Below are 25,798 nucleotides of genomic sequence, written 5' to 3' on the forward strand. Positions count from 1 at the left end.
GGGAAAGTGATCAAAATAAAAATAATTTAAAACTTTAATGGTAAAATTGAAATTTTTATAATTTGATGATGAAAACAAAACTAATAGTTAAGCGAATAATTCTACAATTCACTTTGTGTTTTTTTAACCGGCCCTCCATAATTATTATTACACCTTTATTCAATTGTTATGAAAGTAAAAGAAAAAAAAAGTTTGGCCTGTGGGCACCGACGCAATCTGGTGTTAATCAAAGCTAAAAATATCAAATTAGAAGATAATTAAGAACAAAAAAACAAAAGAAATCCAATCAAACTATCAATGCTTCACACTACACTTCAATCTCCAAAGACCAAATCAAAGCGAAGCTCAAAAATGAGGTATGGCATTTCAAGGAGGAAGCGAGCTTTGCTACGTTGCTTATTCATTCTCTTCGCAGCTTTTACTTTCATTACCCGGCTCATGCTCACTCTAAGATCCCTCGATGCCCCGCCCACCACCACTACCACCACTTCCAACGGAGCGATGCTGGATTTGCCTGCCCAGCTCGAGCTCGTGGACCTCAAAAGGGTCGCCTTTTTGTCTTCGGCCGAGACGCCCATTCAAGCTGGGCCCAAGACCAAGAACTGTGCAACTGTGGACGAAATGGGCAAGGTTTTTAAGGGGAGGATTTTGAAGGACAGTCTTAGAGTTCGAAAGCTTATTCAAACTCACTTTTCTGTCAACGGTAATCATATTTCTCTTTTGGGTCCCTTTTCAAAGAATTATTGTAATTTTTTTTACTATTTTCAGGCGCTCCAAGAATCCGTGAACTGCCTCCGGAGCAGTTTTGCAGACATGGGTTTGTGATAGGAAAAGCATCCGAAGCTGGTTTTGGGAATGAAATGTACAAGTTATTAACTGCTGCAGCATTAAGTGTAATGCTGAACCGGTCGCTAATCATTGGGCAAACCAGGCATATTATTGGTTCTTTCTCAATCCTCTGTTTTGCGTTTTAAATGTTCTTATTTGTCCAACAATTTTCTTGGTTGCAAATGGTTCAGAATTTTGTTCTGATAAGTGCTTAGTCGTCTTGTAAAAGAAATCTGGGAGCTTTTATGTTGTAGGTTTGCTAGTGTAAAGGTGCTTGCCTAGTTCTATTTTGGGTGTTCGAGTTTTTTTTTTTAGTTTCATTTAGATGTGTTTTATGGTGTCCTGGATCAGGCCTGCTTGTTACTGTGTTTTAGACTTAGAAGAAAATAAATTGCTTAGAAATGAGAAGGCTATATTGGAAAGCAAGCATGGTAGTGTCATAAAAAACTTGTTTATGATTTTTTATGTCATTGCAGTTATGTTCTCTTGCTTTTCTTGTGCTCATTTATGTTTATTTTTGGACTTCTCTTTGTTCAGGGGTAAATATCCTTTTGGGGATTACATTTTGTATTCCAATCTCACCTTTACACTGAGAGAAGTTAAGCATTTATGGAGACAAAATGGTTGTCTAAAGAAGTATGGAAGGCATCTTGTGATGAGGATTGATGATTTTGAGAAGCCAACAAAAACAAATGCTCTCTGTGGCAATTGGAGGAAGTGGCCCCAACCTATCATATGGTAGAGTGTCAACTATGCCAATATAAATTGTGCTCGGATTTTTGTAGTTAAGGATGCATCATTACCTGCTACAATTCTTCAGGTATCAAGGCACCACGGATGCTGTAGCAGCTCAGTTTTTCTTGAAGAATGTACATCCTGATATGAGGAATGCTGTTTCTGAGTTATTTGGGAAGCCAGAATCTCTTCAATCTCGGCCTAATGTATTTGGAGAACTAATGAGAATTCTCATTTCTCCTTCAAGAGATGTTGAGGAAGCAGTAAATTGGGTTATTGGTAATGGTGGGAGAGATCCTGATATTACATTGCACATGCGGATGCTTATGAATAGGTATTCCAATAAACAATTCCAGTATTTATCGTATCTATTGGCTGACATTTTTTCTTGCAGAGAAATTTGATTAAAAACATTTGGAAACACCTAAATTCTAAAAACTGAATATCCTTACACAAATTATAATATCTAAACTACATGTTTCGTGTGCTCTAAAACCAACCGACATTCTTGAAGAGATAATTAAGCATCTAGCACTGACAGGAATTTTAACTGATTCGTGATTCTGGTTCTTGTGTAACATGTTCAGGTCGGTGAGAGCTGCACAGGCTGCATTGAACTGCCTCAAAAGAGCAATACGCAACTTACAGCAAGGGTCAAGACCCAGGGTGGTTGTAATATCTGATACCCCTTCTTTTATAAAAGGCATCACACCAAATATAAGTGAAGTTGCTGAGGTAATGTATCCCCCCATCCCCACGTTTTTTTTCCCCCAAACACACCATAAAAGAACCAAAAAAAAAAAAAAACCAATGTTAGTGATAATTAACATTCATATATCCTATATAGGTAGAGATGCTGATGTATTTGCTTCCCTCCCCGGTCATCTCAGGTTCTTCATTTTGATTATGAACGTTTCAGAGGTAAAGTCTCTGATGATATTAAATCATTACCAAGTTTGGAGTTTAGGGTGAAAGATTGGGGGCCGGCACCCAGGTGGGTTGCTTTTGTGGACTTCTTTCTTGCATCTCGTGCAAAGCATGCAGTTGTTTCGGGGGCTCACAGACGTGTTGGGACTACCTATGCTCAATTAATTGCTGCATTAGCTGCGGCAGACAGTATAGGTAATGCTGCTTCCTGTGTTCTTCAACTCATTTGTATGCTGTGTTATCTTATAGTTGGCTTGATCCTTTCAGGAGAAAATTCAACAACTTCGAGGTTTTCTTTTCTAAGCAGCTTCCAGGGTAATTTGTTGGCAGAAGGTTTGAAGCTTCAGGTGGGTTGGGGACATGTATGGAACCGATTTGCGGGGCCATTGAGTTGTCGGGGACAGTCGAATCAGTGTGCTTTCACACCACTTCTTCCTCCTGCTTGGTGGGACGGCCAGTGGCAATCTCCAATTCCGCGCGATATTCATAGGTTGGAACAATACGGTATCCGACTCTCAGGCTTTGGAACAGTAGATGAAAATCAGATTCAGGCCTTTTGCAGTTCTAGGAAAAACATTGTGAAAACTGTTTCATTCATATAGAATAGATTTATGATGCATTACAACTTTATCGATCTATGAAGTGTTTATTCAGGTGATGCCTTCATGTGTGTGTCTCCAGCTATGTTTTGTGCGTTTAATTTTTCTCTTTTAGCTTAACATGTTAATGAGAAAAGTGGAAAAGGAAAAGAAAAGAGACGGGAATGGAATGGAATAGAATAAAGGAAAAAGGGAAGTCTGTTCCCAAACGCATCTTAAACTCAAATCACAGCTTGTTGTAAAAGGAAACGAGATCTTTATATCCACGGTTAGTTTTAAAACACAATTTGGCATTGGCATTGGCATTGGCATTGGCATCCCCCTTTCCTTTTCCTTTAAAGCACTATGCTTCTCTCTTTTCCAAGGGTTCCTAAATTCCAAGGTGCATTTATTTTATTTATAAGAAGAGAGGAAAGCCTTCTTCCCAAGCCCTAAGATAATATAAGCACTGGTAGTGGCTTCAATGGAGGTAATCTTCTTCTATCTTTCAAGTCTATTCTGATCTGATGCTCTACTCGAATGTGAATCGATTTTTTTCCTTCATATGCAATGATCGCTGAAGAGCGAACACGTAGCACCATGATTCCTAAAAAGCAAGGCTTGAATTCAAAATCTCTTAACATTAGAGGATTTTGAAGGAGCCATGGTAACACTTGAGATGCATATATCTTTTTCTTTTTCACTGAGCAAAGCTTTCATACGTAGTCATTAGTGGTAAGAAATAGCAGCCATGAAGAAAGTGAAGAACACAAAGTATTTGTTTCTATAACTATTCCTATCTCCTTGTAAAATAATTTGGTTTTTCTTTTCCTTCTTTAAAAGAAATTGGAGATCCATCCCATCTCCTAAATTAATCTTATTTTACTGCTATTGGACTTCAAGCATTTTTGGCTTTTTTACTTCCGTGACCGTTATTTTCTCTATTATGTTTATCAGCGTGAAGTGCAGTAGTTGTTTAAGAATCGACTTGTCAATTGAAACATAATTTTATTATTATTATTCATTCTACTCGTGATTGAATCGACAGTTTATTTATCAACTTCAGTTGTTTTTATTATTTCATTATAAATAAATATGATTTCAATCCAAACAAAAAACCAAAAAGTTGAAAGACAAACAACCATAGCCTCAAAAGAAAAACAATGAAGAACCAGTTGATTTTGACTGTCTTAATCAAACAAGGAAAGAATAAAACAAATAATAAATTTCTTTATTCCTTCCTTGCAAGTTACCTCAAAATCATTAATGGATTAAATATTTATGGCAACATATCTCATTAAATGGATTTTATTTCTTCTGATTTAAACTTCATGATCCCAACTACAATTTTTCATTTCCATTTTCATGTTTAAAATCATCCCAAAAATACAATTTAATATATTTACTCAAAAACAAAAGAAATAAAATAAAATGAGATTTTTTTGTTTATTACATTAATTCTCTCATAAATGAGACAGAATTTAAAGATTATTGACAAAAACAAAGAAAACATGTTAGTCTGTTATTATAGTAATGACGTATTATTGGGAATGGTGTTTTTCTTCTGATGTTGTCATTTTCCATTCTCATTACGTATGAAAAAAGTGTTGTTTGTTGATGCTTGTTTTCGTGAAATCAACGCGGAAGGCCAAAACGCGGATCACTCTTTTAAAACTGTTCATTATCAACTTAAAGTCTTCCAAATTTCAAGGCTTTTTCCACAAGTTATAAAGAGAGAAACAGAGGGGAAAAAACAAGGTAAAAGGTTTTCGTTTAATTGATCTGCAGGAAATGGGTTTTTGCCCTTGTTTTGGTTGGTCCAAAGGCAAGAAGCTGAAGGGCGATGACAAGAAAGAACTTGGCAGAAAATGCAAGCCTCAATTGTGTGCTGGTTAGTCCCTTTCATGCAAGATGTTCTCTCTTTTTTTCTTTTTTTTTCTGGGTTATTTTTTGTTGCATTCTTTATTGCTGTATATATGCCTCAGTCTTGTTGTTCTTCAGTTTGATTTTTTGAGTTTACATATCTTTGTCTTGATCTTCATTTCATATGCTTTGTTAAATCAGTTTTTGTTCATGCTTTTTCCATGGAAACTGGTTAATGGGGGCTCTTTGGATCCAATTCATAATATGTTTCCATGGCACACTTTGATACTCCTAAATAATTTTCAATGTAAAAAATTTCTGAAATTGGATGGTGATCATAGTGGAATGATACAGTTTAATCTGTGCCTTAAACAGGAGTTGGTTCAGTAGGATCAAAAAGCATTGCAGGCTTAAGAAAGGAATCATCTGCTACAACTGATGAGCCTAATGATGACAAGAGGGCTCACACTTTCAACCATCAACAACTAGTGAATGCAACACAAAATTTCAGAAAAGAATCCTTGATAGGGCAAGGTGGATTTGGGGCTGTTTATAAAGGGCAATTAGAAAGTACTGGTCAGGTACATTCTTCTTTTCCTGGAACATTTTCCCCCATAATTTTGTTTGTATTTCTATCTTAATCACATGCATGCACTATGGTTATTAGCAGGTTGTAGCTGTTAAACAGCTTGATAAGACAGGGCTCCAAGGGGAAAAGGAGTTCCTTGTGGAGGTTCTCATGCTTTCTCTCTTGCGTCACCCGAATCTTGTCAATTTGATTGGTTATTGTGCCGAAGGAGATCAACGACTTCTCGTATATGAGTACATGCAGCTAGGATCCTTGGAAGATCACCTCCATTGTAATACCTTCACAATGAAGCCGATCCTCCTGTTTCGATACCCTTGTTCTGCATATTTTCAGCAACTTAAATAGGATAAACAATGCTTGTTTTTTTTTGCAGATCTTAGACCTGATCAGAAACCTTTGGATTGGAATACAAGAATGACAATAGCTGCTGGTGCAGCAAAAGGCTTGGAATATCTTCACACTGAAGCTAATCCTCCTGTTATATATAGAGATTTAAAGTCATCTAACATACTATTAGGTGAGGGATTCAACCCAAAACTCTCTGATTTTGGGCTTGCAAAGTTCGGTCCGAGTGGAGATAAATCACATGTTTCCACCAGGATCATGGGAACCCACGGTTACTGCGCCCCTGAGTACCTCACTAGTGGAAAATTGACTATGAAGTCTGACATCTTTAGTTTTGGGGTAGTCTTATTGGAGCTGATAACGGGACGTAAAGCTCTTGATGATAGCCGTGCTCGTGAAGAACGATTCCTTGTTGATTGGGTAATATTTTGTTTACGATTTGGCTGAAACTGTTTGATTCTCAAAGAAATGCCATTGATATATTCTAGTCTCTTTGAGGATCAATATCTAAATGAAGTATACCGATCCTAGGAACTCCATTACATCGATTTGTTTCTCTAAGTAACTGTTCATTCCATTTTTTTTGCAGGCACGACCGATGTTGAAAGATGGAATGAACATTCTGAACTTAGCGGATCCATTGCTGAGAGGTCACTTCTCCAAGTCAACCATGAAGAAAGCTCTAGAGGTGGCCTTCCTATGCATCCAAGAAAATGCTAATTGCAGGCCCTCTATTGGTGATATAGTGCTTGCTCTTGATTATTTGACATCCCATCCATATAGCGCACATGAAGTTAAAAGGGTCAGTGTGAAACGGCCGGAGAACAATGAATCTCCGAGGGAAACAACCAGGATGTTAGACAGGGATTTTAACAGGGAACGAGCGGTGGCTGAGGCCAAGATGTGGGGGGAGAGTTGGAGGGAGAAAAGACTACAAAGCGCGGAAAATGGTTCGGATGGATCGAACAGGTAAAGGGTACTTTCATCTCTAATGTTTTAGAACATGTCAAGTAGAGAAGGAAGTTAGTAAGAGGAAAGACTTTGTATATTCAGTTGAAAGCAGCAATGGATTCCCAAAAACCTATATATAGTTTTTCCTTTGAAACAGCAATAATAATGAGTTTAGCATTTGTTTTGATAATGTGGTTCCTCCAGTTTGAAGAACAATGGAATATGGAAGAGTTAAATTGGGTGCATTATAAAATCTGATATAACACACACTCTTCCATGTTTATACCTTTTTAATTTAAATCATCATATTAATATTATAATAGTTGGACTAAAATACATGTGTAATTCTAAAAAAAGACCCAAAAGTTGATGCAAAGGAGGTCCCACCGGGAGTCGAACCCAGGTCGCTGGATTCAAAGTCCAGAGTGCTAACCACTACACCATGGAACCGCCTATGCTCAGCTTCATCTAACAAAGAAGAAATAACTCGACCATCAATCGACGTAATCATTTCACTGCTTAAAAACACTTGAATAACCTTGCTTTCTTTTCATTTTCTTACCATTGCAAGAACCCTCTCAAAGCTTTCAATTTGATCTGCCAACTTTGTTGCTTTTTGTTTTCGATGGTCGTTTGCAGCTAATTAGCAGAAAGATATGATGCCAAATACAAATTGCACTTAAACTAAACCCTAAAGCAGAAATTAAAAAAAAATGTTTACTTTCGCAAATTCCAATGCTTTTATTTTCTAAAAAATTCATTATTTTTTGTATTGGTTATTTAGGGTAACGAGGGTGCAATCATAATGTTGCATGCATTTTTTCTCCGAAAAAGGCTCTCTTTGATTTCATTAAATAAATGTTTTTATCTCATAGGTATTCGGTTTTTAAAAATATTTTTAGCATCTAGAGTTTTAAAATGAGATTTTGTTTTAAAGTATAAATTTTAGTTAAAAGGTTTAGCCGATCCAACAAGTAGCCGAGATGTTTAATTATTTATTTTAATGTAAAACCAGTGGCTAGTGTACAAAACTGGGACTTGTTGAAATCAAATTTATTTATAATATTTTAATTTGTTTTTAGCGAAACCAATTCATTCTTTTGTTACTAGTGTTTCTAAAGAAAATTACTGCTTCCATTTAAATAACTAGGAATTAAACCCTCTTTTTAATACAATATTTTAATTTGTTGTTTATAAACAAAATAAAATAATGAGTAGTAGTGATTTTATATATTATATACTTATAATTATTAGTTTGGTGAATAAATTTAAGCGTAATGCGATGCAACTCAAATTTCAACGAAGAAACAAAATAAAAGAAAAAGGAAGGGAAAACCCACATAACCCCCAACCATCGTCCCTTTTCCTCTACTTTCAGTACTTTGTTGGAAAAAGGCTCATGCCTTGTCGCCTACCCTTCCCCGACTCGCTATTACACAGTTAACTCGCCCTCCCTTCACTCACTCCCACCATGGCTTTCCATTTTTCTGCTTAAAAGCTCTTTCCTATTTTTTTCCCCTCAAATCTCATCTTTTGAAGTAAATTATTTTTATCATTATTCTTTAGAGTAAAAGGGAGAGATGTATGTGGTGCCGCCACCCCAGCGATCGGATCCGGGTTCCATCGGCGGCGGGTTGGGTGATTTACGGGTTTACCAAGCTTGGAAAGGCAGCAATGTAAGCTTTCCTGGTTTTATTCCTTTTTTCTATACTTCAAAATCTTTCATTTCCCCCTTTTCTATTCTATTTCTACTGTAATTTCCATCACAAGTAATAATTAAAAGGACTACATTTTTATCCATGAATTTCAAGGCATTAAACTTATGATTTCTTGTTTATTGTTTGCAGATATTTTTATTTCAAGGGAGGTTTATATTTGGACCGGATGTAAGATCATTAGGGCTGACTATTTTGCTTATAGTAGCTCCAGTTTCCATTTTCTGTGTTTTTGTTGCAAGGAAATTGATGGATGATTTTTCTCATCACTTGGGTAATTCAATTATGGTGGTTGCTGTTGTCTTCACTGTCTATGTAAGTCCCTTTACAAATTTTTCATGTTTGAATGAATTGCTATTTTTGGAAAAAAGAACTTTTGATTACATGTTAGGAAGATGATGGTATTATGGTGAGTCCCGCTGAGGTGGGATTTCTATGAGGGATGAACCGTGAATTATCTTGCCTTTAACATTATTTATATTTTCCATGTAGTGTTAATTCATGATGTTTACCATTGTTAAGGTTGGTGATAAACCCCCTTTTGTTCTTGGCTAGATATCAACTCTGAATTCGTAATTTGCTATGATCATAGCTTATATGGTCTCTTTTCCTCCGTTTGCGTACTTTTATGGCAGTTTAGTATAGAATTAATAGTAGGATTGCAGCATCGATCAAGATGGCATTTATGAATGTTTTGGAAGATCCAAAATGGTATCTTGCATGTAGGAAACAAATCCCCCATGGCATTTATTGGAGTTTTGGAGAATCCATATGATTTCTTTAAAACAGATCTTGAAGCTCATACATGTGTTTGTTTCTTCTTTCAGGATTTGCTTCTTCTATTGCTAACATCCGGAAGAGATCCTGGTATAATTCCGCGCAATGCACACCCTCCTGAGCCAGAAAGTTTTGATGGAAGTGTAGATGTTGGGGCTGGTCAAACTCCACAGTTACGATTGCCACGCATTAAGGAAGTGGAGGTCAATGGAATCACTGTGAAGATCAAATATTGTGACACTTGCATGCTTTATAGGCCTCCTCGCTGCTCACACTGTTCAATCTGCAATAACTGTGTAGAACGATTTGATCACCACTGTCCTTGGGTTGGGCAATGTATCGGACTGGTACGTCACCATTTTCTTTAGGCTACATGGATATGAAGCCTAACCATGATCTTCATAGTTCATATCCGTCTAGGAACTTAAATTAGCATGTATCTGTTCTTGGCTGCATAATTTTCATATTAAGAGTGGTTGGAAATTGAAATTGCTGTGAAACATGTTTTTCCAATTTCCTCTTTTTGGTACTGTAAACTTATCTCACATTTTTTGTCTGCAGCGAAATTATCGATTCTTCTTCATGTTTGTCTTCTCAACAACCCTTCTGTGTATATATGTTTTTGCATTCTGTTGGGTCTACATTAGAAGGATCATGGCATCAGAGGAGACAACAATTTGGAGAGCAATGATTAAAACCCCAGCTTCCATTGTTCTAGTAGTTTACACTTTCATCGCAATGTGGTTTGTTGGTGGTTTGACTGCCTTCCATTTGTATCTGATCAGTACAAATCAGGTAAGATGCTCATCCTTCTCTTGTCATAATAACGTTGCGAAAAGAGTCCATTAATATATTGTTACATTAGTGCATTTGTTAAATTGATGTGAGACTGTTTGTCTTGCTTCTGCAGACAACATATGAGAATTTCAGATATCGATACGATCGTCGAGCAAACCCCTATAACAAAGGAGTGGTTGATAACTTCAAGGAGATATTTTGCTCCAGTATTCCATCATCCAAGAACAACTTCAGGGAAAAGGTGCCCAGGGAACCTGTGCTACCAACACGACCAGGTGGTTTTATGAGTCCAAATATGGGGAAGGCTGTGGACGACATAGAAATGGGTAGGAAGACAGTGTGGGGTGATATTGGTGCTGGCACTGATCATTGTGAAGGGCAACTCATAAGTGACCGAGTAAATGTTAAGGAGGGTGAATTAGGAGATTTATCTCCAGATATTAGAAGTACAGTAGATGACACAGGTGACCGTTCTGGTATACATCCCAGGCGGTCTAGTTGGGGTAGAAAAAGTGGTCGATGGGAAATGTCACCTGAAGTTCTTGCTTTGGCAGCTAGAGTGGGGGAACCAAACCGAATCGGTGGAGGTAGCAGTAGCAACAATTTGATAACCGAAAGCCGCCCGACATGACCAATGTCATGATATTGAATGTACGATATGGAAAAGGGATTGACTGCTAAGGTTCCGTTTTTCTTGTTTCAATCATGTGTAATATGGGGACATATGTTTTTGGGTTTGGCAGGGCATTTGAAAGTGTTGGTTTGGCCCTCTGTGCTTTGGGGAAGAACTGGTGTGTAGTATGTTGTATGAGAGTGAGGTTTTTCAATTTGATTTGTTAGTATCTAATTGTAGTGACCTTTTCGGATTCGTTTTAGTGTCGTATAATATCCTCATTTCAACTCTCTGGTCTCTGGACTTTCACAAGGCAGTTAAATTAGGATTCCAATATCAGTTCTAAGGGTGGAAGCGAGCTATTAATATTCTTTTTTAGTTGAACTGTCAGCATCTTCATCGAAGGCCATATACTCTTTGGTGCTTAGCTCCACAAACAAAGATGCCTAAGCCAGGGAGAAGTGAATTCCATTAATCTATGAAGTTATATTTATAAATTTTATAGAAAGGAGGGATTCACTTCTAAAATTAATCAGTTTTTACTCACTTTTATATATTTTTTTATGATAAATAGTTTTAACAATGATGTTATATTTCATATTTGGTTGACATAAATTATTCATATCAACCTTTGATTATAGATTAAATTAATAATACTTGTTTTGTTCGATAAAAATATTTATTTTGTAAAAAGCTATTAATAGTTAAATAAATAGGCATAATATTAAATTTAGCTTTTTTTTATCAATTTAGTCATTTTTTTAGTTAAATTTGGTCATTAACCTTATAAAGGGTTAAATTGCTTTAAAATTAAAAACAAAAATGTGGACTAAAACATTAGTCTTTAAGGATATTGACATGACAACTTGTGTCATGCTGATATGACATTATTTATCCGATATGACACATAAATAAATAATTTAAAATTTAAAAAAGCATTTAAAAAAGTTCTTAAAAATTCAAAAAATAACATGAAGTATACATGACTTGCCATGCGAGATGTTAAAACTTAACCTTTTAATCAGTATTTCCATTAAGAAAACAACAATTCGACCATTTTTTCAAAATCTAATGGTCAACTTCAATATTTTTTAAAATGTTGAGGTCAAATTTAGCTTGAGAAAAGCTAAATGTTTTAGTCAATCCTATCGTCTTTATTTATGATTTAGTCAAAATTTTTAAAATTTTAAAAATTTAATTAAATGTTGACATGTCATTCACGTAAATGTCACGTATATGTAACATCAACAAAATTAGAAAAACGATAATTTTTTCATTAATTTTGAATGATTTGACAAAACATGAGTATAAAAAGAAAAATTAAATAAACAAATATTGAAGTGCTTTAAGAAAAGATTTATCTTACCCTCTGTTTGTACTTATGTTAAAACCTACAGCTTTATCTCTTAATTAACCCTCCCAAAGTACGATAACTAATTACAAATTAAATCATTACTTGTTACCTGTCTGCTTTAAGCATTATCCTTTCTAGCCTGCTCTGCTGCCCAATAATTAAAACAAATTTGTTTTTATTTGTTATATCAACGCTAATTTGTCATTAACAACTAAAAACATAAAATATGGAAGGTTGTGATGAATAACATAGTTAATTGCAACACCACACTGTTGCAAATCCCTCCATTATCGTTGGGCTTTTTTCTTTCTTTCCATGCAAACATATATATATGTGTGTATGTAAACGTAAAATGAGAAAAAGAAAGCAGATTGGTTCATGTATTGGTTGGTTCGATGGGTTGTGGTATTTCGAGGAGTAAGATTTCGCAAGAGGGAACAGCGCCACCAGGTCATCATTTTAGGATAGTTCATCGAAAGAACGATGAGCGAGCTGTTGCGGATAGTGTCCTCCTATTGTCGTCCAAGCCGTTGGCTCAAGGAGAAAACCATGCCAAGGCTGATCATAAGATGGTGAATTCGGATAGAAAAGAAGGGCCTGAAAGTGAAAGGGTTGAAAATGAACACAAGGATGAAGAAGAAGAAGAAGATGGACATGAGAGAGATGAAACCATGTTGTGTTCTCCCTCCCCAAGTTTCAAGGATTTTTGTACTACATCTTCCTATCACGATGATGACAACACTCGAGGTGACTTCTTTTTTCTTACCACCTATTTTAAATTCATCTCTAATTTCAGTTCATTCTTTAAAGCATCTATAATGCCATTATTGTATATAAAGGCATCCTTTATCGTAAGGGAATTGAGCATAATCAAGAAAGGATTATAACATAAAATTCCTAAAAATTAAGTAAAATTGAGCATAATCAAAAAGGATTATAAGATAGGAGTACAAAATTCCTAAAATATAGGAGTACAAAATTCCTAAAATTATGGTTTCCGTCTTTTGTAAAAAACTTATGTTATAGGAATTTTAGTAGATAAGAAATTATTCTCGAATAGCACTTGCTCCAAAAAAGTTTCACAAGTTTGAAATATATCGAAACTTTGGATAGTAAAAAAAAGTGAGATATTATATTTTCAAGATTTAATTTTATATTCGAATAAACCTCGTAATCGTAAAAAGTAGGACAAAAGAACTTAGTCATAGTATAAAAATGGATTGTGCAAAATCTGTAACTTATTATTATTTATTCTAGTAAAATATAAAATAAATGGAAATAAAAAGAATAGAAAGAAACGAAAAGAATAGAAATAATAGTTGGATTCTATATCATAGGATTGGAAATAAGACTTCTTTTGTTGATTATTGATTTAATGCAATAATAAGATTTGTTTTTTTTGTTACAACAAGATAGATTGCATAATCATAGAAAAAAATGAGTTATTTAGTTTTGAAAAAAAAAAGAAGCTTGGCCGGGTATTGATCAAGCCGGTCCATGGAAATCAGAAATAGAAAGTCTCTTTTGAGTAAAATCAAAGCCATATTATTTCTTTGCTACAATGTGAATGAAGTTCTCATTAATTTAATTATTAATTTGGTGTTAAATTTCTACTTAAATCTGACTTAAATTATATTTAAAATAGGTTAATCAAATTGTAAGCATATTGACACTTTGGATCTTGGTTGTTAAAAAATAACCTTTAACAGTTTGTTGTTTATAATATCATGTATGTATGAAATAATATTTAACGCATTGTCTGTGTATATAAACAAAAAAATATTGATAATTTTATGGGTAAATTATACCAAAGTTCACTAAATTATTATTAGGTTTAAATTTTGGTCACTTAACTTCAAAAAGTTACACAATGGTCACTGAATTATTCGAAAGTTTTCATTTAAATCGCTGAACTATTCAAAAAATTTTATTTAAGTCACTAGATTGTTAAACTTTTTCAAAAAAAAAAAATCCTACTAGCGACTTGCAAGCGGTAATTCGAGGATTGGTAGGGTGGATTAATATCCCTCAATGATTAAAAAACATACTTTAGGTTCAAGTCGATCTAGCGATCAGTGTCGGAGATCAGAGAAAAAAGTTGTTTGGATTTTGATTCGTAGATTCATGATGGTCAAAGTTATTTCATGAAAAAAAAAGTTGAATTGTAGAAGAGAAGAGGAGTGAAAACTTCCAATTGGTGCAACCAGTTTAAACAAAGAAGGCCATACAATAGCGATTTTAACAGCCTAGTGACTTAATTGAAAACTTTCAAATAATTTACTGACCATATTATGTCTTTTTGAAGTTGAGTGACCAAAATGTAAACTTACTAACAATTTAGTGACATTTGGTGTAGTTTACCCTAATTTTATTTAAACATAATTAAACATTAATCTTAACATTATAGATAAATATTAATAACTCTCAAATTTAGGATCTTAGGTTTAAAGTCTAGGGTCTCAAGTCTCGAGTTTAGGGTTTTAACATTAAAATGAATTATTGTGTTTAAATAAAGTTATCAATATTTTATTTGTAAGTCTCCCACTATTTTTTGTTGTATTTAATGACCCGGTGTCATATTATTATTCATAAATGAGACTTATACACCAATAATGCATCAAATATTTTCTCTCTATATACAATTTAGTTTTACTGTTTTACATATACTCTAAATCGGATTAGAATCGGAATTTAACATCTAAATTGATGTTTAGATTGAGGAATGTACATGAATGATAAGACATTTACACTCCAATCCAAATGTTTTCAAGTTTAAAGATAATTTAAAATTTAGAGGATAGTTAAAGAATGTTTTGTGGTATTAACCCAATTCATTTTTGGCTTTTGGGTTTTGAATTATATTCATATATGTTAGCAGTAGAGAATTAAATACAATGTTGTGTTCAACTTCTATAGGTTATGATAATACAGAGAAAATAAAGGCCAAACAACAGTGTGATGTTGAGAATAACAACAAGAAGGTATATGAATTTAGTTTTTTTTAAATTTATTTAAACTCAAATTTTCTAAGTTGTTGCATCAACGAAAAAATCAATTAAGCTAAAGTAATAAGAATTTAATTTATTCGCACTAAAATGCTAACGAACAATTATAGCTTTCATATGTGGAAATGCAACAATTTCCTGTTAAAAAAGTAACTAGATATTCTCTGATTTATTTATTTTATACAAATTATAGAATTATTTATAATCCTTCCCTAACCATTAAATAAAATATTTTTATTTGATTTGTTGAAGCAAGGATCAAGTGGTGGACTGAGGAAGAGAGGTAGAATAACAAAAGGAATTAAAAATACTGTTCAACACAAGTTTAAAGTATTTTAAGAGTGGAAAAGTAGAGGTGTTCATGTGCCGGATAGTTTGTTTGGCTTAATCAGCCCAACCTGTTTTAGGTTGACTTTGAATTTATGTTTTTGACTCTCCAGTCTGATTAGTATTGCCCGTTTTACTGTTAAAATAATAAAAATTTGAAATTAATATGATGTCCACGAAACCAACTAAAAATCTTACTAAGGCAAATGCACTTATCAATTAATTGTATAGCTACGGTGAGCAAATGTATCGTTCCCACGAGGACTAAAAGTACTAGTAATTACTATATTTCTATTATTTAACCGAATAATTGGAGCGATTGATTTACTAAATTAATTAACTATGTACGCGACAAAGAATAAATCAGGAAAATAATGGAGTAAACAACCAAGAAGCGAAATAATACCTAGAAAAGAATTCACCTAGATTTCATCTGTCATTATCAATCTAAATTATACAATTTCTTCACTTAGTATCTTGATCTGTAGAAATTCCTAAATTATGCTAATATCTCTCTTCAAGAATAAGAGCAACTGACTCTAGGTTGATTAATTGAAATTTCTTTCTAATTAAAACCCTTATTACCGCATTAACTTGGTTTATGGATTCCTCTATTAGATTTAACTCTAATCCGGTAGATTTATGTCGACCTATTTCTAGGATTGCATGCAACTCCACTCAATTACGCTAGATCTACTCTTAAATAGGGTCTATTCCTCCTCTGATTTAAGCACATCAAATATAGATAAATAATCTAGAAATATCAAACTAAGAATTGAGCACGCATAGATAAGAACAAGATCTAAGTCTTTATTGTGTAAAATAAAAATCAAAAGATATAATTCATCATAGGGTTCATCTCCCTTAGGTATTTAGAAAATTAGTTCATGCTTGCAAATAAAAACATCCAAAACACAGTATATCCGAAAGAAACAAAGGAACTCGTGATAATCTCCTAAGAAATCAACTCGAAGTCTTCAATCTTGACAGAAATCTGCTTTAGAATAAACTTCAATGGTGTTTTTGGAGTTGTTTTCTTGAGTATTCTATGATGGCTCTCTCCCATATTCTATTTTGTCATATATAAGTCTTAGAATACCTAAAAAACCTAAAAATCGTGTTTCCCCACAGTTTAGAGTCCAAATTTGCGAAATTGACATGACCTGTCACATGGCCCTATGGCCAGGCGACCATGTGGAAGGGGTTAACCCGTGTGGCTCCTGTAGCTTACTCCAATTTTTGCTTGTTTTTCTCTCCTTTGGCTCCCACATGCTCTCCTAAGTATAAAAATATGAATTTAAATGATTAGGAGCATAATATTCACCATTAATATCAAGTAATCACCCAAAAACGCATTAAGAATGAGGTTAAAGCATGTTACTTTTAGCACCTATCAAATATTCCCACACTTAAGCGTTTGCTTGTCCTCAAGCAAAATCCTTAACCCACGCTCAACTTAACTTCCATCAATTTATTGTTTTCACCGATAATGTCTTAGGATAATCTACAGATAATCATGCATTGGAAATTCACACTAAAATGACACTAAACAACACAAGCAATCCAAGAAAAGAATTTTAAGCTTTAAAAACATTAGGCATCTTCCTTATCTCAATAATTACCTGAAATTCAAACTAAAAAAGAAATAACATCCTCACTAAAGATTCACTCAAAGCACTCAAAGTGTTTACGGTTCATGTAATATGCACTCAATAGTCGAACGAGAAATGTTATTACAGTAGGCTTGTTTGAAAATCAAATCTCCACCATTATAGAATGAGATGACACACCAATCAAGAGATCTTTACAATGTTGTAATGGGGCTTAGGTTAAGGGTACGAAAAATGTCAGAAAAGTTGGTTAGAATCGAGAGTCGAGTTGATAAGTTACCAAATTAGAAAAAATCAGTTGTTGAACTAAAAGAATTCACATCAACAAGAAATAAATAATAAAAATAATCTTTTCAACACAATATCAAGCTAACGATTCAAGCTCAATATTTTTTTTGATTTCTTGATTTTTTCTTTTTCTATTTTTTTAGAGAACAAAGTCAAATTCAACAATGCAAATAATGAAACATAGTCAAGCAACTAACTAAATTAAATTTTAACAAAAAAGGAGTCAATAAAAGGGATAATTTACAACACAGATATAGGTTACGAGTTAACATTAACGAGTAATAAAAATGTGTTAGGATCAACGGGGTTTACTAGGGGTTAATACAATAGGTAAGCTGTTTAAAGGTTAAATGGGTTAAATCCTAAGTGCTTCTATCATCTTAGTATGTCAACTCAATAATGTGATATCGACATGTATAACTAAAGCAAGTTCTACAATAACAAATCGAGTTGATATATGCACAACCAAAAATAAAATGAGCACGAAATAACATATATGCTCCGATTTTCACTTTTTTTTTTGCTCCTTTTGCTCCCAAATGCTTTCCTAAGTATAAAAATATGAATTTAAAGGATTAGGAGCATATAATTCACCATTAATATCGACTAATCACCCAAAAGCGCATTAAGAATGAGGCTAAAACATGAGTTTCAGCACTTATCATAATATTTATTTTGATAATTAAATTTAAATAAAAATATATTTTATTATTTTTAATAGTGAAAAGGGTCATTTGGGTGGATTTGAACCTGTAATTTTTTTCGAAATCGAGCCTCAGCTCGACTCATGAACCCCTCTAATGAAAAGGGTTATTTTTATTTTTATCTAATATGTAAATCATACATCTCCTTTAGAATCATGTTTTCATTTCCGATTCTATTTATGTTATTACTTTATTTTTCTTTGGTTTTGTTTTTTCCATTATGTAAAAAATTGAGATTTAATTTTTATATTATAATTTTATTTATCATAGTTAATTATTTCCATCAAAATGAAAAGTATCTTAAGAATACATATATTAGTGACTAAATCACGGATAAAATGATCAAGTATTGATGCTCAAGTCTTCAGTTGACGTCAATTTAGATTTTTATTCATGGACAACAACTCCTACCCCTATTGGTTATAAGAAATACAAGAACTATATATATTTTATTTAATTTGTAAATCATATACCTCTTTTAAAATCATGTTTTTATTTTTAACTTGATTTTTCTCTTATTAATTTCTTTGTCGAGTATAATATTTAATTCATTCATTAAGTTAAAATTTGAGATTTAGCTTTAATACTTTAATTTGGTATAATTTGATCTTCCTAAATTTATCTTGCATTTAATTTCTCTAAATTCTTAACATCATTACTTGTTCATGTTAAAGTTTTGACATAATAAATTTTTTTTAAAAAGTCATATTTCAATTGAATGCTTTTTTTTTTTGGGTAGAATAAACAGCATAAGCGAAATCAAATAGAACACCCTAATTCGATGAAGAAGCATTATAATCCACCAAAAGCAGCTCCCTAATAAAAAGTGGAGGCTCCTTAAACAGATGAAATCACAACAACTCTAAAACATCAATTTTAGCCAAAATAAATCCGCAATTGCATTTTACGCCCGTGGTATATGTCTAACACGAACCTCCCAGTTCCAAATAAGCATTTGATGGATTGGTCTAAGCTTCTTCAACCTACTATTCGTAGCTCCACCAGCTAGAGTTAACCTAATCAATAAAGCATTATCACACTTTAATTTCAACATTCTAAATCCCTTATTCCAAGCTAAGTGTAGCCCTTCAAGCATTGCCTTTGCTTCAACCTGAAACATTGTCCCCTCCCCAATCAACATTGAAAAACCAAATAACCACAACCCATTATATGTAGGCGACCAATGTGAACCTACTACCTAGGGATGAAAGTGATAAGATTTGGATAATGTTGATAAAACACTTCTCGTCCAACTTGTGCCTATATGCACTATTTCTTAAACACAACTACGACTATCTGAGAAAACAAACATATTCTGACTCTTCCATAGTATCCAACAAAAACTGGGAAAGAGAGTTTGCCAATTGATCTTATCATTAACACAAAAATTAACATTTTTGAAATTCCATGTCAGCTAATCCTCCAAAGGTAAAAAAAAAGAAATTTACCTAGTTTTAAGCTGAAACTAACGCCTACCAAACAACCCTTGAAAAAGAGCAATCCCGCACTGCATGGATTCATGAGTCAACCCCATAGTCACACCTCAGGAAATGGCTATCCATGGTCATATGGCTTTGCAATCGCTCCTCATTTGTCAATAACCTATTCCATCATAGAAGTTACAGAAACACCCTTACTCACAAATTGTCAATAACCTTAACCTTCTAAATGAGCTCCCAATGAGTAGACAATCCATTAGGCTCAAACTAGCATCAATTCTTATAAGTTTCCTTGAACGAAAACTTATAACTCATCATCTATTTCCAAATCAACTAATCTGGTGTGATTGTTGGTGATGGAGGATTTATAGCTTCAATGTAAACCAAAATCGAGCTAGGAAGCCAATTGCTTAGCCTAACCCAACCTCATCCTCCTGAAGCATCCACTACATCACACAGACATAGCGTGTCATCTGGTTGACCTATACCAATATAGAAATCTGTAAGAGGTCTATGTAGTCTTAACCAAATATCATTCCAAAAATTGGTCATCCTACCATCACCAATAGACAAGAAGACATTATCAAGAACCTTATTCCACATCTTCGATAGAGACCTCCAAACATAAGAGCAATTACTCCTTCAGATAAAAACCAGTAACACCCCATCAATCATGTACTTCTTTCGCAACACTTGTACCCAAAAGGCCTTTTTATTTGTCAACAATTGGTAACCTAGTTTGCGCAGAAATAATTTGTTCTAATCAACTAAATTTCACAACCCAAGACCCCTACATCCATAGGATGACAACACTTCTCCCAAGCCAAAAGTGTTGGCTTACGATCTAACGAAGTTGAACCCCAAATAAAATTCCGAGCTAACTTCTCAATCTCCCGACAAATAGAAACTGGCACACGAATTATACCTATAAAATAATTGGATATAGACAACAGAACAACCTTCGCTAATGTTATTCTGCTTGCTACAGAAAGTTTCTTCGCTTCCCATCCATTAAGCTTCCTTTGGACTTTATCCACTACAAAATTAAACTTTTACTGTCCAACTCTCACATGCATCAAAGGCATGACCAAGTACATTTCCAACTTGTCCATGTAATGCCCCGAATTTTGGGCCTAGAAGTATTGGATATTGAGCAAGGGAACGGTTAGGAAACTCTATACAAAAGTATGTTTACTTTAGTGGTTAAGGGTCCTGAGAGGAGTTGGAAAAGTCCTGGGTTCAAACTTAGGCCTTAGCAAAAATTTTGGTTAAGTGGATAAAACCTTGGATGCTTGGATGTAGGCCTTTTAAATTTGTGTTAAAAAAATATCATAAGGAAGCATGTGGTCTAGTGGTTGTGGCGTCATTAAGGTTACAAGGGAGCCTGGGTTCAAGTCTTGGTTCTCACAATTTATTTTAGTTTTTCTTTTAGGAGAACCTGGACTTTGGCCTTTAGACCTTTTTATTAATTGAAGATAAAATGTGACACAAAAAGAGCTTGTGGAAATGAGGAAAGTGGTGTGTTCAGCTATTGAGGGGGGCTTGGGTTTGAATCCCATTGCTAGCAAAAAGGATATTTATTTTGCTAGCATCAGGCGGTAGGAGTTTGAGGTGGTTTCGAACTCTGTTGGGTGAGAGTTTGAATGGGTCTTGGAGGTTGTTATGGAGGATAAGGGGAGAGATTTGAGGATTTTTTTCAAAGGATTTGGAGGAGAGGAGTGTTGTAGCCAAATTGTGCAACTTCTATGTGCAAATTCAGCTAGGGGAGCTCTTTTGGTGTATTTCGGCAATGTGAAAGTGAGTAGGTGCCGAATTCTTCTGGTATTTTCGGGTTTTGTTTTCTTATCTTGGCACATTTTTGACCATTCGGGTCCTCTTTTCTTTAAACATTATTTCTCGTTTGGCTTTTGGTCATTCTGCCGGAAACATTAGACATCAAGTGCCTTTTTCTAATTATTTCTTTTTGAAGTCTTTTTCTCTAATTCTTCTTTGGAAGAACTTAACATCTCTTTGCTTCTATTTTCTCTCGATCCAATTCAACCCCTCTCCACTCTTATGTTGTTGTTTTTCTGCTCGGTTTCTTTAGGGCCTAATATTTCTTCTTCTTCCATATTCTTTTGATACTAAGCCGAATCACTGTTGTTTCCCTTCGACTCATAGCCTTGAACTAGATAGCAATCTTATTTCTCTTTCACTGTGGTCAGTCGCGGTTTGGAGGTTACCTAGACTTTCGATAAGCTCTTATTCTTTCTTGTGTTGTTGGATGCTAAGTGCTTTCTCTTTCTTTAATAAATGTTTCCTTTGGTTGTTCACGCGTGGTCGAATCCCTTTTTCTTCCTCGATGATGGTGGTGGCACTTTTTGATTTTTAGATCATTACAAAGGGTGAAGGGGTTTGTCAAGGATTGCAGTGGTATTCATTTGAGCTAATAATGTATGATGTTAGCCGATTATTCTGGTGTTGGGTCCCTAAATCTTTAGATGTTTTCAAATTTTTAATAGAATCCATGGACAGGCAGATACACGATTAAGCGGGTGATTAATTTTGTTAGTAGCCTAAGAAGGCTAGGGGCATCCGATCAAGTAAGGCTCGGGTTTGACATTCGATAATTTCTGCGCTATTCTGAAAAAAAGTGTGTAATCACACTGTCTTTTCTGTGAATCGGCAAAGGCTGAAAAGTTGAAAAGCTTAAAATACGGTGATTGAGGCCACATAGGCATGGGAACGTTCGTGTGGTGAACTGAGACCATGAATATGGATGTTAGACTGTAGAGGCCACCCCGAGCATTCTCGTGCTCTTGGACTGTTATGGGCCTCGTTGCGCTACAATAGGTCGTGTAGGCCCCACATAGATAAAATCCATGTTAAGTGGCAAATACTGGACTGGGCTATGTAGTTCACATAGCCGTGACTGACTTTGGACTAAAAGGCCACACAGAAGTGTGTGGGCCCACTTGGGCCAAATTTGGGCCTTGGGCCCAATTGCACTGTTATGACCATTTAGGTTACTGTGTCACTCGAGGCAACCGTAGGCCCTCGAAAAGGTTGTTAAATAACCAAAATACCCCTACAAGGTAAAATGACCGTAATGCCCCTAGAGGGTAAATGACTATTTTTCCCCTCGAATGTAAATGACTGATTTGTGCTATAGTTTGATTGACTTAACTATGAGTGATATGACTGATTTTGAGCATAACATCCTGTATTCACGTATGTTACTATGGCATGTCATTCTGCATGGGGCTGGGTTAATATTGACGGAGGAAGTGTATGGCTTGTAGTCGTTCTGTTCAAGGCTTACTGTCTTTCTACTTATGGCTTTTAGCCGTTCTGTTATCTGGCAGTGTTTTTGCGATACTTATGGCTTTTAGCCATTCTGTTCACTTAATACTACAACCGATGCTAAGCTTGGTGTGTTGGCTGGGTGGGTCGATTTTATCCCCACATGGTGTGTTAGTTGGTACGAGTGGTGTATTGGTTGGATTGGGCTGGATTTCTGTCCGCATATTTGCATCTCATATTGATTCTGTAATGGGCTTAGGTCCACCCGGTTCTGTTAAAGGCTCAGGCCCAGTCTGTTTCTGCATACCGTATATCTGACTATTTGTATTATAAGGGATTACACACTGAGTTTTCGTAAACTTACCCTTCTGTCTAACTGTACAGGTAATCCCTAGCCTTAGGTGATTTGGAGCCACGAGAGACTCGGAGGTGGCCACACGACTGCTAACGCTCTATTGTAGCCTTTTTATTTGAATTTTATATTTTGGGTTTTAATTTTGTAATAAGGCCTTTTAATTTCTGGATTTTAAATTTAGGATTTGATTTGATTTTGATTTATATCTGCTAGAAGTAGAACATGTTTTTCCAAAACAGTAACTATTTTCTAACACCACGTTTCAGCAACTCAATTTTTAAATATCACATTTTCGTAAATCATTTACTTTAAATTAAGCCTCCGCAACAATAAGGTTTTGAAGGTAATAACTTTTTAAAAGGGAATATTTTTTTAGAAAACCACGATAGGAAATAAACAAACGCAAACTGAGGTTTTGTACAAAGTGTTAAATGGCAAGAAGATTGAAATTTCAAGAAGGGTTTTTAACGAAAACATGGTTTTCAAAAAACACCTCAATATGACACGCCAAATTCGGTCACAACGTTTGGGCCGGGTTTGGGGCGTTACATTTAGTGGTATCAGAGCCAAGTTGCAAAACTCAACTGTGGAATGGGTTTTCAAAATTTTTTATTACAAGAGGTTGGTTTCAAATATGTGAAGTGTTTTGAGGTATTTTACTGAAAAGTGTGGCACACCGAGTCTCCGGCACCAAATTTGTAATTTCTCTGACTCTTTTTACTGTTATAGACTGAAATGTTATACTGAGAAACTCCATAGATAGAGTAAACTGAAAAAAAACAAACTGTAATGAGTTTGCGAATGCGAAAACAAATTCTAAACTACTGTTTCTCATAAGACATCTACTTAATCACTAAAATTTTAACTAAATTGCATAATTTTTTTTAAATAAGATAATACGCAAAGAGAAAATGAGCACTAGAAGGGGTACAAGAGGCCGCGGTAGAGGTCGTGGTAGTATTTGGTCTGGGTCTTCGGCATCAGGCCACATGCCCAACGTTGAGGCGAGGGAAGTACTGGCTCCACTGGTAGCTGAGACAGGGTCGTTTGATCGAGCGGCTGGGGACGACGTATTGTCCCAAGCAATGTTGAGGATTCTAGAAAGGGTTGCGGGTACTGCTGGGTCGAATACCGTTAGTATGGGTCGCGGGTTAGTTATAGAACGACTCCGGTCAAATGGAGCAGAGATCTTTAGGGGAGTTTCTAAGGTGGCCTCGAGTGTGGTAGAATACTGGTTAGAGGCCACCGAAAGAATTATGGATGACTTCGACTGTACATCGGAACAAAAGTTGAAGGGTACTGTGTCCCTACTGAGAGATGAAGCCTATCAGTGGTGGCTTACGGTAAAAGAAGGTACTCCGTCTGACCGATTAACCTGGTAATTCTTTAAGTCCATGTTTCAGGGATAGTATGTGGGCACCAGCTATGTCGACGCTCGTAGGAAAGAATTTTTGAATTTGGTTCAAGGTGACAGATCTGTGGCTAAGTATGAGGCAGAATTTTTTTGACTTAGTCGGTATGGCCAAGGAATAGTAGCAAAAGAATACGAGCGCTGTATTTGATTTGAAAACTGCCTTAGAGACAGTCTCCGAGTGTTGATAGCTCCACAGAGGAAGCAGGGCTTTGTTGCGTTAGTAGAGAAAGATAAGATTGTTGATGAGGTAAAGCGCGCCGAGCGTCCAAACTGGGAAAAGGAAAGGAGAAGAGATAAGAGGGGTTTAGAACCCTCCAATTCAGATCGGAGGCCTAAGAGAAAGGCTAGAATGGAAGGGCCAGTTCGGGTTAGGGCCCTGCTGCTGTTACTGGATCATAGCCTTGTGTGGGTTGTGGGAGCTATCATCGGGGTGACTGTGAGAAAAGGATTGGGACGTGTTTCAGGTGCAGATTAGTGGAGCACTTTGTGAGAGATTGTCCACAGAGACCTGGGCAGATGCAGGCTATAGGGCAGGGTTTTGCTCAGCTAGTGAGAGGTAGACAGTAGCCGCCAGGAGGTCGTGGTCAGGCCAGGGGTGGAAACAGAGTGGGTCGTGGAGCACCAGGTAGGGCTGCTAGTCAAGCTGAGGCGAAGCAAACAGCTTTGGTCTATGCAGCACGTCGTCGAGAGGTCAGAGATGCTCCAGATGCAGATACTGGTACTTACTTAATCCATAGTGTACTAAATTTAATTTGGAACTAGAGTGCGCATCAGGAGTGTAGTGGTGTAGATTGAGCTAAGCGGTTGTTCTGATAGTTGGAAATTTCGAGGAAATTTTTTTTATACGGGGTAGAATTGTAATGCCCCAAAATTTGGGCCTAGAAGTATTGGGCCTTGAGCAAGGGAATGGTTAGGAAACTGTGCATAGAAATATGTTTTCTTTAGTTGTTAAAGGTTCTAAGAGGAGTTGGAAAAGTCCTGCATTCAAACCTGGGCCTTAGTAAAATTTTTGTTTTAAGTGGATAAGACCCTGGATGCTTGGATGTAGGCCTTTTAAATTTTTGTGTTAAAAAATGTCATAAGGAAGCATGTGGTCTAGTGGTTGTGGTGTCATTAAGGTTATAAGAGAGCTTGGGTTCAAGCCTTGTCTCTCGTAATTTATTTTAGTTTTTCTTTTATGGGAACTTGGACTTTGGCCTTTAAACCTTTTTATTAATTGAAGATAAAATGTGACACAAAAAGAGCTTGTGGCAAGGAGGCAAGTGGCTTGTTGAGCTATTGAGGGGGGCTTGGGATTGAAT

At 35.4% G+C, this 25,798-nt stretch overlaps 3 protein-coding genes and 1 non-coding gene across 5 annotated transcripts; 3 read left to right on the forward strand and 1 right to left on the reverse strand.

Moving 5' to 3' along the window:
* The first annotated feature begins 242 nt into the window (after positions 1–242).
* LOC105798480 (uncharacterized) lies at positions 243–3,156 on the forward strand. 2 transcript variants are annotated; one of them, XM_052621059.1, is made up of 7 exons: positions 243–703; positions 769–931; positions 1,366–1,566; positions 1,649–1,897; positions 2,151–2,298; positions 2,454–2,685; positions 2,798–2,980. In XM_052621059.1, the coding sequence occupies exons 1-7, from the start codon at positions 298–300 to the stop codon at positions 2,827–2,829; spliced, it is 1,431 nt and encodes a 476-aa protein (XP_052477019.1). In that variant the 5' UTR covers positions 243–297; the 3' UTR covers positions 2,830–2,980. The 2 variants fall into 2 exon arrangements, with proteins under 2 accessions (XP_052477019.1, XP_012484017.1); XM_012628563.2 differs by having other exon boundaries at positions 250–703; positions 2,758–3,156.
* Positions 3,157–3,309: 153 nt separating this feature from the next.
* Positions 3,310–7,006, forward strand: LOC105798481 (probable serine/threonine-protein kinase PBL7). Its single transcript, XM_012628567.2, has 6 exons — positions 3,310–3,558; positions 4,857–4,959; positions 5,307–5,512; positions 5,602–5,791; positions 5,894–6,285; positions 6,455–7,006. The coding sequence occupies exons 1-6, from the start codon at positions 3,553–3,555 to the stop codon at positions 6,836–6,838; spliced, it is 1,281 nt and encodes a 426-aa protein (XP_012484021.1). The 5' UTR covers positions 3,310–3,552; the 3' UTR covers positions 6,839–7,006.
* Positions 7,007–7,194: 188 nt separating this feature from the next.
* Positions 7,195–7,266, reverse strand: TRNAQ-UUG (transfer RNA glutamine (anticodon UUG)). Its single transcript has one exon. It is a non-coding gene; the product is annotated as a tRNA-Gln (tRNA).
* An 851-nt stretch (positions 7,267–8,117) lies between these two features.
* On the forward strand, positions 8,118–11,009 carry LOC105798482 (probable protein S-acyltransferase 7). Its single transcript, XM_012628568.2, has 5 exons — positions 8,118–8,492; positions 8,664–8,846; positions 9,359–9,655; positions 9,870–10,103; positions 10,219–11,009. The coding sequence occupies exons 1-5, from the start codon at positions 8,397–8,399 to the stop codon at positions 10,735–10,737; spliced, it is 1,329 nt and encodes a 442-aa protein (XP_012484022.1). The 5' UTR covers positions 8,118–8,396; the 3' UTR covers positions 10,738–11,009.
* Positions 11,010–25,798: the final 14,789 nt, after the last annotated feature.

This window comes from Gossypium raimondii, chromosome 9, assembly GCF_025698545.1.
Source record: "Gossypium raimondii isolate GPD5lz chromosome 9, ASM2569854v1, whole genome shotgun sequence".
In the NCBI taxonomy this organism is placed as follows: Eukaryota; Viridiplantae; Streptophyta; class Magnoliopsida; order Malvales; family Malvaceae; genus Gossypium; species Gossypium raimondii.

Excerpts from the sequence above, each read along its gene's own strand:
- LOC105798480 (XM_012628563.2), top strand. The coding sequence starts at position 298 with ATGCTTCACACTACACTTCAATCTCCAAAGACCAAATCAAAGCGAAGC. Across the intron at positions 1,567-1,648 it reads TGGCCCCAACCTATCATATG|GTATCAAGGCACCACGGATG; the intron begins GTAGAGTGTCAA and ends ACAATTCTTCAG. Across the intron at positions 2,299-2,453 it reads ATATAAGTGAAGTTGCTGAG|GTTCTTCATTTTGATTATGA; the intron begins GTAATGTATCCC and ends CGGTCATCTCAG.
- LOC105798481 (XM_012628567.2), top strand. Across the intron at positions 4,960-5,306 it reads CAAGCCTCAATTGTGTGCTG|GAGTTGGTTCAGTAGGATCA; the intron begins GTTAGTCCCTTT and ends TGCCTTAAACAG. Across the intron at positions 5,513-5,601 it reads AATTAGAAAGTACTGGTCAG|GTTGTAGCTGTTAAACAGCT; the intron begins GTACATTCTTCT and ends GGTTATTAGCAG.
- LOC105798482 (XM_012628568.2), top strand. The coding sequence starts at position 8,397 with ATGTATGTGGTGCCGCCACCCCAGCGATCGGATCCGGGTTCCATCGGC. Across the intron at positions 8,847-9,358 it reads CTGTTGTCTTCACTGTCTAT|GATTTGCTTCTTCTATTGCT; the intron begins GTAAGTCCCTTT and ends TTCTTCTTTCAG. Across the intron at positions 10,104-10,218 it reads ATCTGATCAGTACAAATCAG|ACAACATATGAGAATTTCAG; the intron begins GTAAGATGCTCA and ends TTGCTTCTGCAG.